This window comes from Pteronotus mesoamericanus, unplaced genomic scaffold (genome assembly GCF_021234165.1).
Source record: "Pteronotus mesoamericanus isolate MK-2021 breed Mesoamerican mustached bat unplaced genomic scaffold, CSHL_Meso_final contig_32, whole genome shotgun sequence".
NCBI lineage: Eukaryota > Metazoa > Chordata > Mammalia > Chiroptera > Mormoopidae > Pteronotus > Pteronotus mesoamericanus.
The window spans coordinates 15126441-15144008 of NW_026555134.1; the positions used below are offsets into that span (position 1 = coordinate 15126441).

Below are 17568 nucleotides of genomic sequence, written 5' to 3' on the forward strand. Positions count from 1 at the left end.
AGCAGACTTTGTTTACGTCTTCTGACTCTATTTCTTGGCTAAGGCTTTTCTGTCTTCTTTTTCCAGGAATCCCAACCCACAAATCCTTCATCTTCAGCTGGCTGCTCTACTTACTGCTACAGTCTGTACTGACCTGGAGGACAGGACCTTGACAGTGTTTAAGGTCTGTCACTCACCCCTCTGTTCTCACTCACATGGCTTTTCCTCGTGTAGAGCTTAGTGGCTAAGAGCACAGTCGCTGGAGCCAAATTGGATCCAAATCTTGGCCTTGCCTTGTATAGATACATAGATACAGGTATAGATATACCTATAGGTATACGTATAGCAAGGAACTATTACCATGCAGAAACTTCATTTCTTTAAGCTGAGCTTTTCTCCTTCTTTCTTTTTGATTCAAAGTGGCCTTGTCCAGAGACTAGGGACATCCTGACTCACCTACCTCCCTCTCGCTTGCATGTCTCCTTCCTTAAACATAAAGCCCTCAGGGCGATGAGTTTCTGGTCAGTATCAAATGACCTTAGGAACAAAGCCTTGAGTCTGTTGACCACAGAGACAGAGTTTTAGTCAAACTAAAGATAACATCTAGGCTTCAGTTGTGTTTCGCTCCTAACCCAGAGAAGTTGAAAAACTCCACCGACCAACCACGCCCTTGAGAAACAAGACTGAGAGTTGCCATGGCTGACATCTTGACCAAATGCAGTGATTAACTACCCCCGACCCTAGCACTGACCAATCAATACTATACAACCCTAACTCCACTACGATTAATGATTTCCCCCCTATTTAACCCATCCCCTAGAAGCCATCAGGGAGCCAGATCTTAGAGTAACAATTCACCTGTGCTTCTGTGTTTGGTGCATTTCTTAAAAAAAAAAAACAACCTTTACTTTCTTTGCTGTAAATTCCTGTTCATGGTTGTTTGGGCTTTGATGTGTGCAGGCAAATGAGCTCCTTTCATTTGGTAGTTGAACTGGCTTATGCAGCTGTGTGGACTAGCTAGGCAAGTCCAAAATCCCCAGGGCAGGCTGTCAGGAGGCAGGCTAGAACTTGCCCACAAGAGCCAAGGCTGCAGTCCCTAGATGGAATTTCTGGTTCTTTAGGAAAGCCTTGGTTCTGTTCCTAGGGTCCTTGAACTGATGGACCCAGGTTTTCTAGGATAACATTGACAGCAACACCTAGATTAGTGTTTGCATAACTAAGGACTATAGCCCAGCCAACTGGCACATAAAATCAACCATCAACCTTCTAATATCTTAAATAATTTATAATTTTCTAATTGAGTATGTCCATTGTCTGTCTCCCCAACTAAAACATAAATTCCATGAAGACTGGAGGTCTTTGTTTTGTTCGCAGATATAGTCCATAGTTAAGCTTTCAGTAGATATTTTTTGAATTAAATAGCATCGCATCTCCAGTGAGTCTTCTCTGACAAACCATTGCCTCCCAACATACCCTACATACCCTAAGATAGCTGCTTCTCTTCTCATTTATTTCTTTAGTTAGCTAAGTCTGCCCACTTTAATCAGACTCGTCTATCCTCCTTACAAGAGATTAAGGAGAGCACCAGAAATAACTAAATATCTTGTGATTTTATTTATTCAACTTATTTCTTTGCTCACATTACCCTCTTATTTGCATCTTATTCCTTTAGCTTTTTCTTCTACTCTACTTTGACCAGCTGGCAAAAATAAAAGGAAGGATTGCTACGATTAAATTTACATATATAAAGAACACTTACACAAAAGGCCACAAGGCAGTGTTATTTGACATCTTCACCTGCAGAAACAGTCTTTCAATTTAGCAGCGTGCACCCGTAAAATCTCATCAGCTTTTATTAAGTACCAAATACGTCAATGTTGTGTAACATATTGAGGCCACAGAGAGGAAAGCCAAGGTCTCTGCCTTCAAATTGTTTTTACTCTAGTGTGGAATTATGAACTAATATCCTGGGGACCAAATCTAGTCTTTTATTCATTATTAAGCCAACCCACACATTGTTGATCTATGTAGTGTTTGATATTTAGATCAGGGATCAACAGTGGAAAATCAAAAGATTTCACGTAAAAATCTGAATTTTGGGCTTTCCTTGAAGTATCAGAAGATCTAGCAACATGGCCTGAATTTCTACATGGCACAAGCGGCTCAGATCTGAGGAGTAGCTCTTTCCTCCTCCTGGGCATGGGCTCTTCCTCTCAGTTCACCGTCTTCTCTACCCCAGTGTTCAGGTCAGACGCCAGTTGCTCTTATCATCTCACACCTGGCCCGATGGGTCATTCAAGTTACTTTTCTGGCCTCTTGTAGGCATTCGGTTGTTGAGTTCCTGGTCTAGTGGTTTGCATTTGATAATGCACTAATAAAAACACTTTTTAACTCTTCAAAAATAATTCTGCTTCTATGATATAATTTGATATTCGTAATAAATTGAAGAGACATGCAGGCTAAGTATTATTAGTTCTATTTTTCACATGAGGGAATGAAAAATTGGAATGACTAATTTCCTAGCCTGGGTGTAGAGATGGTTCTGGAATTCAAATTTCCTGATGAGCCATCTTAAACCTAAAGTGTACTGTGGAGGGGTCACAACTCCACCCTAACTTTCCCCATTACTAGATTTCAGACCGAAGTAGTCAAAGATTGGGGAGGGAAGAAAAATTAACACAAAGGTACATTTGAAATTTTACTATTACATAAGACTGAATTCTGGCTCTGACCTGGTAGCTCAGTTAGTTAGAGCATTGCCCTGATATGCCAAAGTTGCAGGTTCGATCCCTAGTCAGGGCACATACAAGAATCAACCAATGAATGTATAAATAAGTGGAGCAACAAATTGATGTTTCTCTCTCACTTTTTCTTTCTCTCTCGCTCTAAAATCAATAAATATCTTATAATGTAGCAATTGTAGTGGTTCCATAACAGTCCATTACATAGTGGTATAATAATATTTGGCCAGTGACTTATTGGTCAATTTAAATTCCCAATTTATTGTTATATAAATATACTTCGCATTAAATGTTCTGGGAGATGACTCATTGCATCTATGATTACTTCTTTAAGATAAATTCCTAGAAGTGAAATTGCTGTGTCATAAGGCACATCTATTTCTTAAAACTTTTGACACCACCTGGTCAGGGCATATACAAGATTAAGCAAGTGAAAACAAAAATAAGTGTAAGATCCCCTTCTCTCTTTCTCTGTCTCCATCTTCCTCTCTCTAAAATTAATTTTAAAAACTTCTGATGCGTGTGTAATGTCTCCTTAATCAATGCTCTTCCTTCTAAATTTTCCCAACTGCTAATTTGGTTTGTCTGCTTCAACCAGATAAATCTCACTAAAATAATGCTTGCATATTTTAGTTCCTTGTTAAAAAGCCTCAGTGTATGCTAGCTGATTACCATATTTTGCCATGTATAACGCACACCCATGTTTTTGGCTCAGACTTTCAGGAAAAAAATCTTTTGTTTTAACTTTTTAATTCAATTTTTTAAATATATTCATATTTATAAACAAAACCAATTCTCGTATTCCAGGTCATTATTTTGCATACCAGTATTGTTATTGCTATCTAGAATAATGCTTTTAATGTATAAGCATAAATAAAAGAAATAAAAACACTTATATAGATATAGAATTAGTACGACTCATAGTCAATGTGCATCCTTATTTTTCCCTCAAAAATTTGGGCAAAAAGTGCACATAATACATGGCAAAACACAGGTAATCAATTTCAAAACACTCTCATCTCGGCACTGGGAGTCTTCTAGGAAAACACCTTGACTCAGTGGTCCAACCTCATACTGCTTTTCAGCTCCAGTTAGGACAGACCCACAGTTTCTGCCAGGTCCACCGTTTATTTTTTTCCTTCCCTCTATGAGGAATCGTCTCCCCTTTCCTTCTCTACTAATCTAAATCCTGTTTGTTTCGTAAAACACAGATCAAATTACACCTCTTTCAGAAAATATTTCTGGGATAACCCAGTCTCAATTTATCATATCCCCCTACAATCTAGGTAGGTATATGTATAATTTCCTCAGGGTGGGCAAGCTGCTCCCAGGCAGGTTATTTTTTGAATCTTTCTCTAAAGCCAGCGCAGTGGTAGGTGCGAAGTCTTGAAAAGAACTGTAAAAGTGTGGGATGAGTTAGTGCAGAAAGTTCTGAAGCATGCCCTGGGCGCTTTTAGAATCAGTGATACTCCCATATGAAATCAAGTGAATGGACCCGGTAAGCTTCCACAGTGGCTTCAGCCATGCTTTTCTAATAATGTGATTATAACTTGTTATTGATGAAATATAAATCATTTCCAGCTTGTCCTTTGAAAGCCACCTCCACTTACTTGCAAAAATTATTTGGTAGGAAATTCAGTAGAAGAGGAGTATCTCTCAAAGGTGATTTAATCACCACAATTACCAAAGTAGTGGTGGCCACATGACATGGATTTTGAAAACCACTTTAGTGAGATTCCATTGTATAAAGATATTTTTGTTCACAGCTGATGTTATAAAATAGAACCAATGAATTTTAAAATTATCCTAGACACTGAACATTAAAGAAACTTCAGTTCATTTAAAAATACATAAATTATTTTTTCCCACCCCCCCAAAGTATGGTACTTCACAGATCCAAAAATACTACACATTCAAATAAACTGTAATTATGAACATATATAGCTTTCCAGGGTTAGAACTTTAAAAATGAATTGTGCTAAATAAAATGCATGTTACTGCAATATGTAAATATGCTTTAAAGTAAATCATTATAACTAGGCATGTAATACTATGATTTTAGGAAGGTTTAACCAGGAACTAAAATACAAAAGGGTAAAATTTCAGCAGCTTTTGACTAACATACGATGAACATATATCCACCACAACCCAGTTCTTCAAGATCTTCCTCACATCCTGAGGTTTAAAACGGAAGCCTTCTTCTCGGACAAGGTAACTGGAATGAAATATTGTGGAAAGGAAAAAGTACAAATTGAAACAAAAGGTGTGAAAAACAGAAAGAGAGGATCTATAAATACTAAGGATGTCTGGTCAGGTAAATCCATTTTTAAAGAACTAATTTTTGCGCTGGACTGTTTGACTTAGCTGGTTGAGTGTTGTCCCTGGTCCAGGCACATGATCTATGTTTCTCTCTTGCATTGATGTTTCTCTCCCTCTCATTCTCCCTCCCTTCCGAGAGAGAGAGAGAGAGAGAGAGAAGAGAGAGAGAGAGAGAGAGAGAGAGAGAGAGAGAGAGAGAGAGAGAATGAGAATATGAACCAATTTTTACTGGGAAAGTAGTGGCTTTGTCTCTTGCTCCCTAAGGATTAGAATAAAAATATGATTTCCAAAAGAGTGTGGTTTGGTGAGAGGAGAGGGAAAAATAGCATGTGGTACTAAGATGCACTGGAGTATCTATCTGGCAGGGTCATATTTAATCTGATGCGTCAGCCAAACTTCTGGTGTTCAAAACCTTCCCTGAAATTTGTATCAGCTAGGATCTTGGAGGTATTGGCAACTGGCAGCTGAGTTCTCCCTGCCTGGGTTCCCCATGGCTATAGCAAATTGGCAGCAAGGCTTCCTTAGCAGCTGCTAATGAGCTGAGGATACCCTACAGCATGATTCCACTTATGTAAAACAAATACAAACCCATGCATTGCTATATGTACCACATATGTATGTAACTGCATAGACAAATGTTTGAAAAGATGTACATAAAACGTGTTATCTCTTGGGATGGGGTTCAGGGGAGGTCCTTTCACTTTATGGTTTGAATTTTTTTTATTGTAAAAATATAATCATATATTATTTGTCTAATTTTAAAACTTAAAAGCAACACTGGGTGCCCACCTATGCACAGAGAAATGTGGAGATTACACAGGAGAGTTTATGTCTTAAAACAAAGTAGCTCACCACGGAAAGCTGCGTTACCAGTTTCTTCAGGGGTCAATAACTTCAGGAGCGATTCTATCTTTGTACAAAGTGTGCTTGTCCTGGTTTATTTACAACTTCCTGCTGGACATTTTATTTGCATATCTTGCTATCGCTGCAAACCCTGCAGGCCTAAAACCATACATATTGCCATGTATCCCATGTGACTTTCTTCTTTTTATTAATTCTATCACCATACCCTCAGGTTCAAAACTTTGGGATATTTAACTACCTCATCTTCCTTGCCCCCATATCAAATTAGTCATCAAGTCCTGTTTATTCCATCTTTGCCACTTGGCATTTCCATTTTCATTTATAGCACACTATAGTTGGCCCTTGAACAGCCAGCATTTTAACTGAGTGGGTCCACTTACACATAGATTTTTTTCCAATAAATATATACAGCACTGTAAATGTATTTTTCTTCTTTATGAGTTCTAAATAATATTTTCTCTAGCTTATTTTATTGTAAGAATACAGTATACAATATATATAACACACAAAATTTGTGTTAATTGAATGTTTATGTTATTGGTAATGTCAACAGTAAGCTACTAGTGAAGTTTTGGGGGGAGTCAAAAGTTATACAAGAAAAAAATAAATTACCGTATTTTGCTATGTATAATGCACACTCATGTTTTTGGCCCAAACTTTCAGGAAAAAAAAATCTTTTATTTTTATTTTTTAATTCAATTTTCCAATTGCTTTCCTAGCAAGTTCATCATAAGTTCAACAACACCAATTATCATATTCCAGGATATTATTTTGCATATGGATATTTTTATGGATATTTTAATGCATAAGCATAAATAAAAGAATTAAAAACATTTATATGGGAATGGAATTAGTACTACCCATGTATAATGCACACTCATATTTTTCCTCAGAAATTTGGGCAGAAAGGTGCACATTATGTACAAAAAAGTGCAGCAAAATACAATACCTGAGAACTGAAGGAGAAAAAAGTTACATGGAGTTTTGATTGCACATGAGATTGGTGCCCCTAACCCCTGCATTGTTCAAGGGTCAACTGTATTTCAAGTTTTATCATCTCACACATGAACTCTTGTAATAGTTTCCTAACTAATCTTCCTGTTTCCAGTCTCTCCCACCTGTCAATGATGTTGCACATCAATGCTAGATGAAAACTCTTGAGAGAAGAGTTTGTTTAACCTACCACCTGGCCAAGCACACACGCATGCACACATGCAGACACACTCCTTGCATACTTGTCTACTTACTTCATATAAAGCCTAACATCATCCAAGAATCCCTAGAATCTGACCTTAGCATTAACAAAGGGCTATATTTCTTTTTTTTTGGGGGGGGGCTATATTTCTTATTATCCCACTCTTGGAATCATTTATGTAAATCCTCTTTTACTATCCACCAAACATACTTTTTTTTCCCACTGTGAGCCTTTCTCTTTCTCAAGTGCTCAAGTCAGTATTTATTTGTGAAGACTCCGTTGTCTGCTATTTTTATTTAATTAATTTTATTGAACTCATTGGATTTATTTCTTGTGTCTGAAGTTGATTACAAGTTTCTTAAAGGCAGAATCTTTGCCTTAAGCTTTTCATTATTTCTACCTGTCCCGTACCATTCCCCATCTATTACAATGTATTCATCAAAGGGATCATTCAATGTTGGCTAATTGACTAAAATCAAAGAGACCTTCTCTTTGTCTGTGCCTTCCTTATTTCTGGGGAGCATTGATTTTATGCTTCTAAAAGTAAAATAAGAGTAAAAATTAATATAGAGATGTAGTGTATAGGTGTTAAAATACACATTGCATGAATTTGAGTTAGAACGTATGTTCCTGGAGGTAAATGTTTTGGTTGGTCTATACAATGAATTGTGCCAGCTGCTTCATTCGATAGTATTTGTTACATGCATATTATGTGTGAGTAATTTTCTAAGCCCTGGGTATATGGCAGTGACCAAACAGACTCAACCCCATGCCTTCATGGAGCTTACATTCCAAGGGAGAAGACAGACAATAAATGAAATACATAAGTAAAATACATAGTTTTTCAAGTTGTGGTAAGTGCTTTGAGGAAAAATAAACCAGAAAAGTAGTTTAGGGAGAGCTGATGGTACAGGGGGTTGTTGCAACTTAAAATAGGGCAATTTTTATTTTCCATATCTGGCGTAGAAAAAAGTTGATGTAATATTTACGTATAATGCAATTAAGATTGGCTTGAATCAGTTTGCCTCAGAAAATGTGACTAGGAATATTTTTCTCATGACTTAATTTTAGTTGGCTTTTAACAAAAACTTCAAAAATGGCAGCTTAGGTTCAATTTTAGTTCAATGAAGAATACTTCTCATACATATGCAGCCTGGTTTCAATTCTATTTCTTGGGTTGGATTATTACCAAGATCTTAACAAGGAAAATGAAGAAATATGGATGCCTGAGGAATTGACTAACCATTTATACCTGCATTAAACATGCTTCTCTGCATCCAGAAGCTGACTAAAACCAGATTAAGAACCAGAAAGGATTTCTTGGCAAAGGATCCTTACTTGCAAAAATAATTCCAAGGCTTGGGCTGAGCTCAAATTTTAGGATTTATGTGGATTTATCTTTTCATATTACCATGGGTATAATTTGAACAAATAACACAAACTCCCAGAGGTTTGGTCTCAAAAGGTCTAGAGTTTAAGAAGAATATTTTTCATCCCCTCTCTCAGCATTGTCCTTTATTATAGTAAATCACTTTTTCGTTAATAGTACAGTAATACTTTTATTAATGAAAATGACACATTTTAACATCACAATTTGTCATAAAAATGTTGTAATTAAAAATAACATACAAATCACTGGAATAGATTCTAGGAGGGAAGATAACAGGGGATAGGATATAAAGATTCTATTTGGCTAAAATAATACTGAGGGAAGTTACTCCATTATATTAAAGCCATTATATTAAAGTGCAATCCACTAATCATTCTGTTAACTGACAGTAGATAATTTCTAAGTCTGATTGAAAAGATAAATGGAGGACACCGAAGACCTTCAGATTGTGAGGGTTAAAGGTGATAAATTGATGCCAAAAAGAAAAAAACCGAAGACTGGGGAAAGTGACAATGCCAAAAAGCAAACATTTCACAGTTTCGCTTACAGTCCATGCTGTTAACAACTGTGATGGACAAATCCAAGCTGTGTGTTGAAGTGTGTGTGTGTGTGTGTGTGTGTGTGTTGTGTGTGTGTGTGTGTGTAGCTTGAGATGCATGACAACAAGCTAATAATGCTTCCATAATTTATCAAGAATTTTTAGTTGCTTTTATTCTTGCCCCTAGCATTGCTGACTGTGTAGAAAGACATTTAGTCCTAGATAATTCCATAATGAGGTATTACATCACCAGACTACATAAATAGATATCATATAACTGTATACAAGTAAAAATAGATTAAGTAAATTTCCTTTTAAAAAAAAAACACAGAGAAACTGCCTACCTGATATGCATTAGTGTGAGGTCTATTTTTGAATACTTCCTGTACTAATACTTCCAATACATGTTCACAGCAAACAACTTGCTTTCACTTCTCCAGGAATTTCTGATACAGGATAATGAGCAGGTGTGCTGGGCTGGAAGTAAGGTGGGTATCTTTTTTTTTGAAAGTAAAGTTTTTATTCACTCTCCAAGAAAGGAGGGGAGCATGGTGTGGAGAGACAACGCCAGCTAAGGTGGGTATCGTCAAGATAATGAAAACAAGGAAACAAGCATTTGTAGAGTAAACTGAACTCAAAGAAATGAAGGGCTCCTTCAATTAAAGATTTTCTATTTGTCTGGAGCAGAAGACTCCCATCACCTTTAACACCTCAAAACTTGTAATAAATACCTTAGTATATTGACACATCCGTTTGCTGGGTAGCACAGTCTCACAAGGATATTTTGAAATGCTTCATATTATGCACACTAAGCTGCTTCCAAATCAAAAGAATAAAAGCAAAAACCTTAATTTAAAATCAGAAAAACAACTCAAGTAATCCATTTTAGGCTAACTCTTTAGGATAGAAGACATTTTGGAAGGCCTCCACCTTCTCAAATACCCTATTTTTGAATGAGTGATGCTTTTCATACTTGCTATCTTTACACTGGAAGGGATTACAAAAACATGATCTTTTACAGTCTTTGGTAAAATTAAGTCCTTTCTTCACATGAGCAAGTCTCAGTTCCCAGATTCTTGCCATGTGTGTGTCTGTGCCTGCCATGTCATGCCATGCGGTTCTGTTGCAACATCTGATTTCGACGCAATCTGAGTAATTTTTGCCGCCAGCTACTGTCATGGACTTGTTCCTCTGTGTGGTTTGATCCTTTTTTAAAAAATGAATTTATTGGGGTGACATTGGTTATTAAAATTATATGCTTCAAGTGTACATTTGTATAACATATTCTCTATGTATTACATTGTGTATTCACGACCCCAAGTCAAATCTTCGTTCATCACCATTTATCCCCCCTTTTTACAAGTGATATTTTGGTTACTTACATTAGCTTTAAGCTATGGTTACTAACTTGGCTAAGGAATTCTTCTATTTTACAGTATAGAAAAAGATGGGCTTTTCTAAGATCTTATTCTGTGTTGGGGAGTGAAGGGCTCATCTAAAGAATCACCAGTGAGTCGATGGAGCTAATAATCTTAGCAGGAGATGTCAAACACCTGTACACGTCCAATGAGTTCGTATGCCAGGGGAAATAAAAATAAGTTTTTGGTGGTCTTGGGTATCAATTCCTAATCTTTCATGTTCTTTACTTGAGAAAATGGTGAAACTGACATACAGAGGTAGACATATTGAAAGATTTTCCCCCACAGGTGGATTTCTGTTCATCCTCACAATCATTGTTGTTGTGGGTGCTGAGACCAGAGGTAAGTGCTGAGGCTGCATCTGGCCGAGTACCAATTTTGTGAAGTTACTTGGCCCACACAAAGATGAAAATGGAAACCTTGGCCTTATAAATTGTTACAAATCTTAGGCAGGCCTGCTTATGTCTGAAAGCCAGGGGTTTTGTCACTGTCTTCTCAGAAAACAACAAAAACTCAGTATAGATTAATTAACATTTTGAAATTGCTTCAAGATTCTTGGATGAGATGGCTGATTAAATCCAAGCCTAGGCTACCAAGACACTTCAGATCCTCCTCTGGCTGCTCCTGTCTCCTTTGCTGAACCCCCACCATCTTACCACCTTAATGTCGGAGTGCCCTAGTGCTCACTTCTTGGTCCCTTTCTTTTCTCCAGTTGCATTATCCAGTTATCTCAACCAGTTCCATGGCTTTAAAAACCATCTATATGCTGACAATCTACACATTTCAGTCCACCCCAAATACATACATCTGTCTACACCTACCTTCACATGGATGTTCAACAGGCACCTCAAACTTGCCATGTCTCAATGAGAGTTTACACATACTCCTCTCCCCTACCAAATCTGTTTCTTCTCTATTTTCCCAGTCTCAGTAAATGTCAACTCCACTCTCCCAAGAGTCCAGACCAAAACCCTTGGGCTCATCTTTGACCTTGCTCTTTCTTTTATACTCACATCTAATCTATCAGCAATTCCTGTGTGCTTTATCTTTTAAATAGAGTCAGAATCTGACTGCTTCTCTCCATCACTCTGACTTTATTCCAGGCCTTCTGTGTTTTTCATCCCACTAGGCTAATCTCCTTGTTTGTTATCTTGCTTCACTACATATATTGCTCATATAGCAACCAGTCATCTTTAAAAAAATTATTATGAACCTTTTGAAACATACACATAAATACTCATAAATGGTGATCAGCATAATCCGGACTGTAACAGACCCCAGTGTTTCTGATTCAGTAGTTCTAAAGTGGGCTTGGAGAACTCGCATTTCTAACAAGTTCCCACATGCTATTGCTGTCCAGCGGGCATACTTGGAGAACCACCTGCTACATTGGTCCTCGCGTTCCTCAAGACAAGATTTTTGCGTAGGAGTCTCTGCACTGCTCTTCCCTGTGTCCTGAATCTCTTTGCATTACTCGAGATTCATTTTATGCCATCTCTGATGTTATCTTTTGAGAGGTCTTCCCTGACCACTCCATGCTATTTTAGATAGCATCCCATCCTTTCACCCTGAGCAATTTTCTTCATGGTAGGCATTGTTCCCTGACTCCCTAATCGGTCTAGGTGGACAGCTCCACACGCGCGCAGAACTGGTTTTGCTCTCTCTCGTATCCCTGGCACCAAAACCTTGCCGAGTACGTGCTCACTTCACTCGAACGGGTCATGTACTCGGGAAGGAGGCCCAGCTTCTTGCTTGGGACACTAGATAGGCAAATTCATTTCTTCTTGCCTCGATGTCCCCATTTGTAGAAGAATTGGTTGGTCATGCTTATCTTTCCCACCTTCCTGGGCATAGGCTCAAATCAAAATAATGTGAACAACCTGTGAAGCAGAGCAGCAAGTGAATAGCGAGCGCTATTACGCTGTGCTTTCGGGCGCCCTTTTCCTGCACAGACAACACCCCTGTTCAGTTTCCTAGCGCTCCCGCCCGGGCGACCCACAGACCCCACTGCAGGAGCCGTGGCCCCAGTCCCGCCCCGCGGGCCCGTGCCTCGGCACCCCCGCCCGATTCCAAGAGCAGCAGCCGCCGCAGCAGCAGCCGCCGCCGCCGCCGCAGCCGCCGCAGCAGCTCCAGCAGCAGCAGGAGGAAGGGGAGGCGCCGAGGGAGGGGTCCCGGGCCGCCGCGGGAGGCCGCCTCGCCGTCCCGTCACGGCGTCGGCGCCGGCGGGGCCGAACCCGGAAGTGGCCGAGCCCGCGCGCCCGCCCGTCTCGCTGTCGCCGCCGCCCCGCACTCGGGCGAGCGCGGTAGCCGCGCAATCAGACGGAGCGCGCCCGGCCGAGCGGGCCATGGCCGCGGGGGCCGCCGCCGCAGGTGGTGGCGCTCAGTGAGGCGGATGGAACGCGGCTCGGCGGGTGGGCAGTGCCGGCGTCCGCGGCTGGAATGGTGCTGGCGGCGGCGGTCGGTGCCTGCGTTCTGAAGCCCGAGAGGAGCCACAATGGAGACGCCGCCGTTGCCTCCCGCGTGAGTGATCGGGCGGGCGGGCTGTGCCGCTGCGGTGCAGCTAAGCGCGCCTCTGCGGCGCGTGTCGCTGGCCGCGAGCGCTGCTCGGGGACGGCAGCCCGGTGATCGCCGGCGTTGGACGCCGGCAGCCGCCGGGGAGCCGGGGGCGGCGGGAGGTGGGAGCTGCAGGGCGTGACGAGGCGCGGTTCCCGCAGTCCCGAGGCGGTCGCGGGAGGAAACTCAGCCTGGTCAGGCTGTGACTTAACACGCTGCCCAGAATTTCCTGGGAAGGGTCTTGCCGATCCCAGGCGAATAGGAGAATCGGGATGGGTCTGTGCCTGGGGACTCCCCATCCTGTGTATACCTCCGTGGAATGGACGGGCTGCTGGTGCCCAGCTGGCCGACCCCTTTCCAAGGGATGGAAATAGGATGCACGGGAGTCCGTTGAAAAAAAGGATACTGGAAAGTACCAGACGCCCGGCGTCTAAATGAATTGATCTTAGGTTGCTTGCTTCTCCAAATTTCTAGTAAAATTAATTGAGGAGCATTTACATTAGTGAATGATCCGCGGCTGTTCAGGGCATGTGACCTCTTTTACCTGGCACTGCAGAGAATTGTATCCAGAAATCAGAGCATCTTCTGTTTCCTTGGTACCCTGGGCAAATTAGTAGTGTAGCGACCTGCCAGGCACAGGTGTCTTTTTTCCGTGATACCCAAATACATTGAAGATTACCTGAAACAAAATTACTTTGCAGAAATAATAACAGCTGAACAATTACATGGAAGATACTGAAGGTACTGCATTATGGAGTACAAGATTTTTTAAAAACATTTTGGTACAAGTGAACTATATAAATCCCTGAGTTCTGAAATGTTCGATTTTGATTTGCTTTCCTTAGTTTAATCTTTATGAAGGAACAAAAGACTTTTGAATCTGACTTTTCAAACCGCAGAGACACCTCATTTTGAAGAAAGGCTTACCTTTTCGTGAGAGTCATTCATGGAGCCTTATCGTTTTTTACTGCACCCAGCCTCTGGCGGTTCTTTGGTAGCATTCCAGCTAAAGCATGGACATTAGGCTAGGGTTGAATAATGTTTTGATGTTTAGTCCTAATGTTGAGAGCTAATAGGATTCTGGAACTACAATCTCTAAAAGTACCTATGGAATTTTTAGCTTGAGTGGAACAGGTCATGGGGATCTAAGAAGCAGATAACTCTTGAATTAACCTTCCCGAACTGGTGGGAACGAGGGCTCGGTTGCTTCATGATCACTGTGGCTTTGAGGGCTTTGTGATCTGGTTTTGTTCTTTAGCAGGTTCAGGAAGGCTCCTGACTCCTAGGAAACATGATGGTGGACTGTTAACATCAGCAGCATGAGCACAGCACCAGCGTGAGTTGTGTCCAGGCTCAAGAGGCACCTTAAGGCAGGAAATGTTATCTGTAGCAGCAAGCCCCCTTTACATCAGTTCTCTGCAATCCCTTCTTAGTTCTTGAGCCGAGTGACCAAAAGGAAAGACCAGGGAGATCTCAGAATGCAGGTGAAAAAAGGGTGTGGAAAAGCAGGCTCTATAGGGAGGGAGTAGATACATAGACAATGATTTACATAGAAATAGTTTAAAATGCTGAGTGAGCACTTTGTCACGTGTATGACTGTCTAACCACTATGGTGTACACCTGAAAATAATACAAAAAACAATATTGAATGTAAATTGTAATTGAAAAACAGAGCAAAAGATGAAATATTTGTGTGCGTGCAGAGGTGGGTAAATGGAATCTAGGAAAGATCAACAATAGAGTTTTGGGGTCTAGCACAGTTCTTTGGTGTTGAGACTCCATCAGTAGCGCTGGAACAAACGGTAAGTGGAGAGGTAATGGAAAGCCCTGGAATGCCAGCAATGATGAAAGAATCGTTAAAAGTTCTTTTTACGACAGGTGGCCAAAGTTGGTGAGACTTTTGCATTGTTCATTTAATAATAAATACAAATAGGTTTTATTTTCACTTGGTCGGTCTGGGATTAATTCTCATTCCAGAGCTACTCAAGAGTGTTATTTACCTTTCTGCTTCCACTCCCACTAACTTGTTTTTTTCCTCCTACTCTGAATCATGGGTGCTGAACTTGAGAAATGCAGGCAGTGTCTTTGGGAAGTAGCTTCTTCGGGTTTCCCTGGGCTGGAGCTAGAGTAGGACAGGGGCCAGTGGAAATTATTGGGAGGGCTCAGTTTTTCATAAGGGTAGATTTGTAGCCTGAACTTAAAGGCGAAGCAAGATGTTTGACATGGACTTAAAGTTCCTTGGATGGTGTGTTAGGAAACTGGGACTCAGATCCTCTTTTGTGAGTGTCTGTTTATTAATTTGTTTGTTCTGCAGATATTTGAACGCCTGTCTCTCTGTCTGGCACTGTGTGTGATACTTTTGCTTATACTTCTCTTCTAGCAGTCAGTTTTACATTGATTTCAAATCTCACCTGTTCCCTTCTTGGAGGAATGGAGGCGACTGTGCCTCAGGTTCCCTTGTTCCTTCAGTGTGGGCTTGTTCATCTTAGGTTTTGATCTCTTCTCACCTTTCCACTCCTCATCTTTTTTAATTACCGTATAGATTGTCATTGGGCTTTAGTATCTCTGCTTACTGTTTTTTTGCCTCCTTGAGTATATGTGGTATTTAAGTGTGTTGCATTTTGAAGTCTGGGTGATGTTAAGGCCGTGGACATGTGCTTTTTGATCTGAAAGGTATGCAGCTAAAAATTCGATGTAATTAGTAAAGGAGTTTCAAGCCATAACTGAGATGTACAAAAGGAAATGTAAACTGATAAGCTCTGACCTCAGGAAATTTTTATATATTCCGGCTTTTGGAATTATTTTTAAAAGGCTTTTCATAACTGTTAGGTTAAGGGAAGACAAAGAGGTATAGGACAGAGTTCATCCTTTGACTGCCCCTCACTGAACCGTTTTCTTGGCCTTTGTTTTCCTCCTGGTTTCTCTTTCACAAGTTGACTTTCTACAGATTTTGCTTTTTAGCTTTTTCTTCTCAAAACTAAGCAGATATACTTCAGATACAACCATATTTTTTTTTTTTTCGGTTGAATCCACTTCACTGGAGACTTTTGAACTTCAGAGGTGTTCAAGCATGGGCTGAAAAACATCTTGTTGACCGTGTTCTCAGGGATTTAAACAGAAGATTGTTTGGGTTATAACAGAAGTTCTCAGATTTTTGAGTTTTACTGACTTTTAAAATTGAAGTCCAACATAGAATTGCTAAGTTTTTTGTTTTGCCAAGTAAAGAAATTATTGATAATAAACTAATTATCAACGGTCATATTTTGTAAAAGAAAGAACATTTTAGTGCCCCTTCCCAATTTAAAGGAGGACATAATCTCAGAGTAAAGAATAGTTCTTAAATGGCATAGATTTAGTTTTAGGAAAACTTTCTACATTGCCCTCATTTTATCACTGGCCAGTTTAAAGTTTATTGAAGCCTGACGTTTGTGATTCACTGGGCCAGGTGACCTTTAGTGCTCTTTCCAATTCTAAGATTCAATTCCTGTGGTTATCTCAGTATCCATTTTTTTTTTTTTATAGCCCATTGGTTATCAAGGTTGAACTAGTTTTTTGTTTATTTAGTCCTAAGTAAATTGGGCATCTCTCAAATCACAGGTGAACCTCCTCAATGATAGACAAGGACCTTTAAAATATTTAGGAGCAATAATGGTCCAGAAGAAAATGTTGAAAGAAGACATATGAATCCATGTGTATTGAAAGAAGTGTCATATATAAAGAAAATTTCAAACTGCATTTGGGAACTTGAGAAGTAGATTCTGGAATAGGTAGATTCACTTATGTAGTCTTAAAATTTTCTGATGCTGGGAAATCACTGTTTTCCCTCCCACGAAATACCCCCAAACCTCTTATTTCTAATTTATATTTTCTAATGCACTTAGTAGGTATTTAATAAATATTAGTAAGTATGCTTTTGTAAATGTGACTCTAAATTTACTCATCTGTGGCTGTTACGGAACCGCACCAGGAGTGTTTATGAAAATAATTCAACTTCTTTCTTAAGATCAAGGTGCTATGGAGAATGAAAATTGCCTTTCAGGTGCTTTTCTAGAGAATTCTGCTGAATTCTAAGTGTACCTACTGTTCATAAAGATGGAGGTCAGGTTTTTTGTTCATATTTATTAGGCATCTGTGATGGTCAGCTTTTGGAAATAATCTCAGAAAACAAAACGAAGTTCTTTTCCTCATGGTTGAAACTGACAGTAAACAAATGCATAACACAATTATTGTAGTGGATGGGTTAATATAATTTGTCTTATGGACTTTCTTCATTTCAGACTCTTGGCATTTGCCAAAGTATTTTTTGGACCACTTCTGTTCACTGATTCTGCCTTCAAAAACAAGCCTTTGCTTTCCATGACACTATTTGTTCTTGATTTTCTTCTCTAGTTTTTAGGTTGCTAAATGTGATTTATTTATTTTGTTACTTTATCTCTCTTAATCTTGTCAACGACCTACCTTATAGTATATGTCTCTTATGATTATCTTTTTTCAGAAGTTAAATTACTTTCCCAAGCTTACCATAGAGCTGCCAGGAGGAGCTGGGACTCTCTTGGTCACTTTTTTGTCTT

General features: G+C 39.8%; 1 protein-coding gene across 1 annotated transcript in view; it reads left to right on the forward strand.

Annotated features, from left to right (window-relative positions):
- Positions 1-12722: 12722 nt before the first annotated feature.
- The window catches only part of KLHL2 (kelch like family member 2), a 76682-nt gene continuing 71836 nt past the window's right edge, over positions 12723-17568 (forward strand). The window contains exon 1 of the mRNA XM_054576118.1: positions 12723-12964. Coding sequence (XP_054432093.1) covers positions 12939-12964 — 26 coding nt within the window. The 5' untranslated portion in view covers positions 12723-12938. The remainder of the gene's footprint in view (positions 12965-17568) is intronic.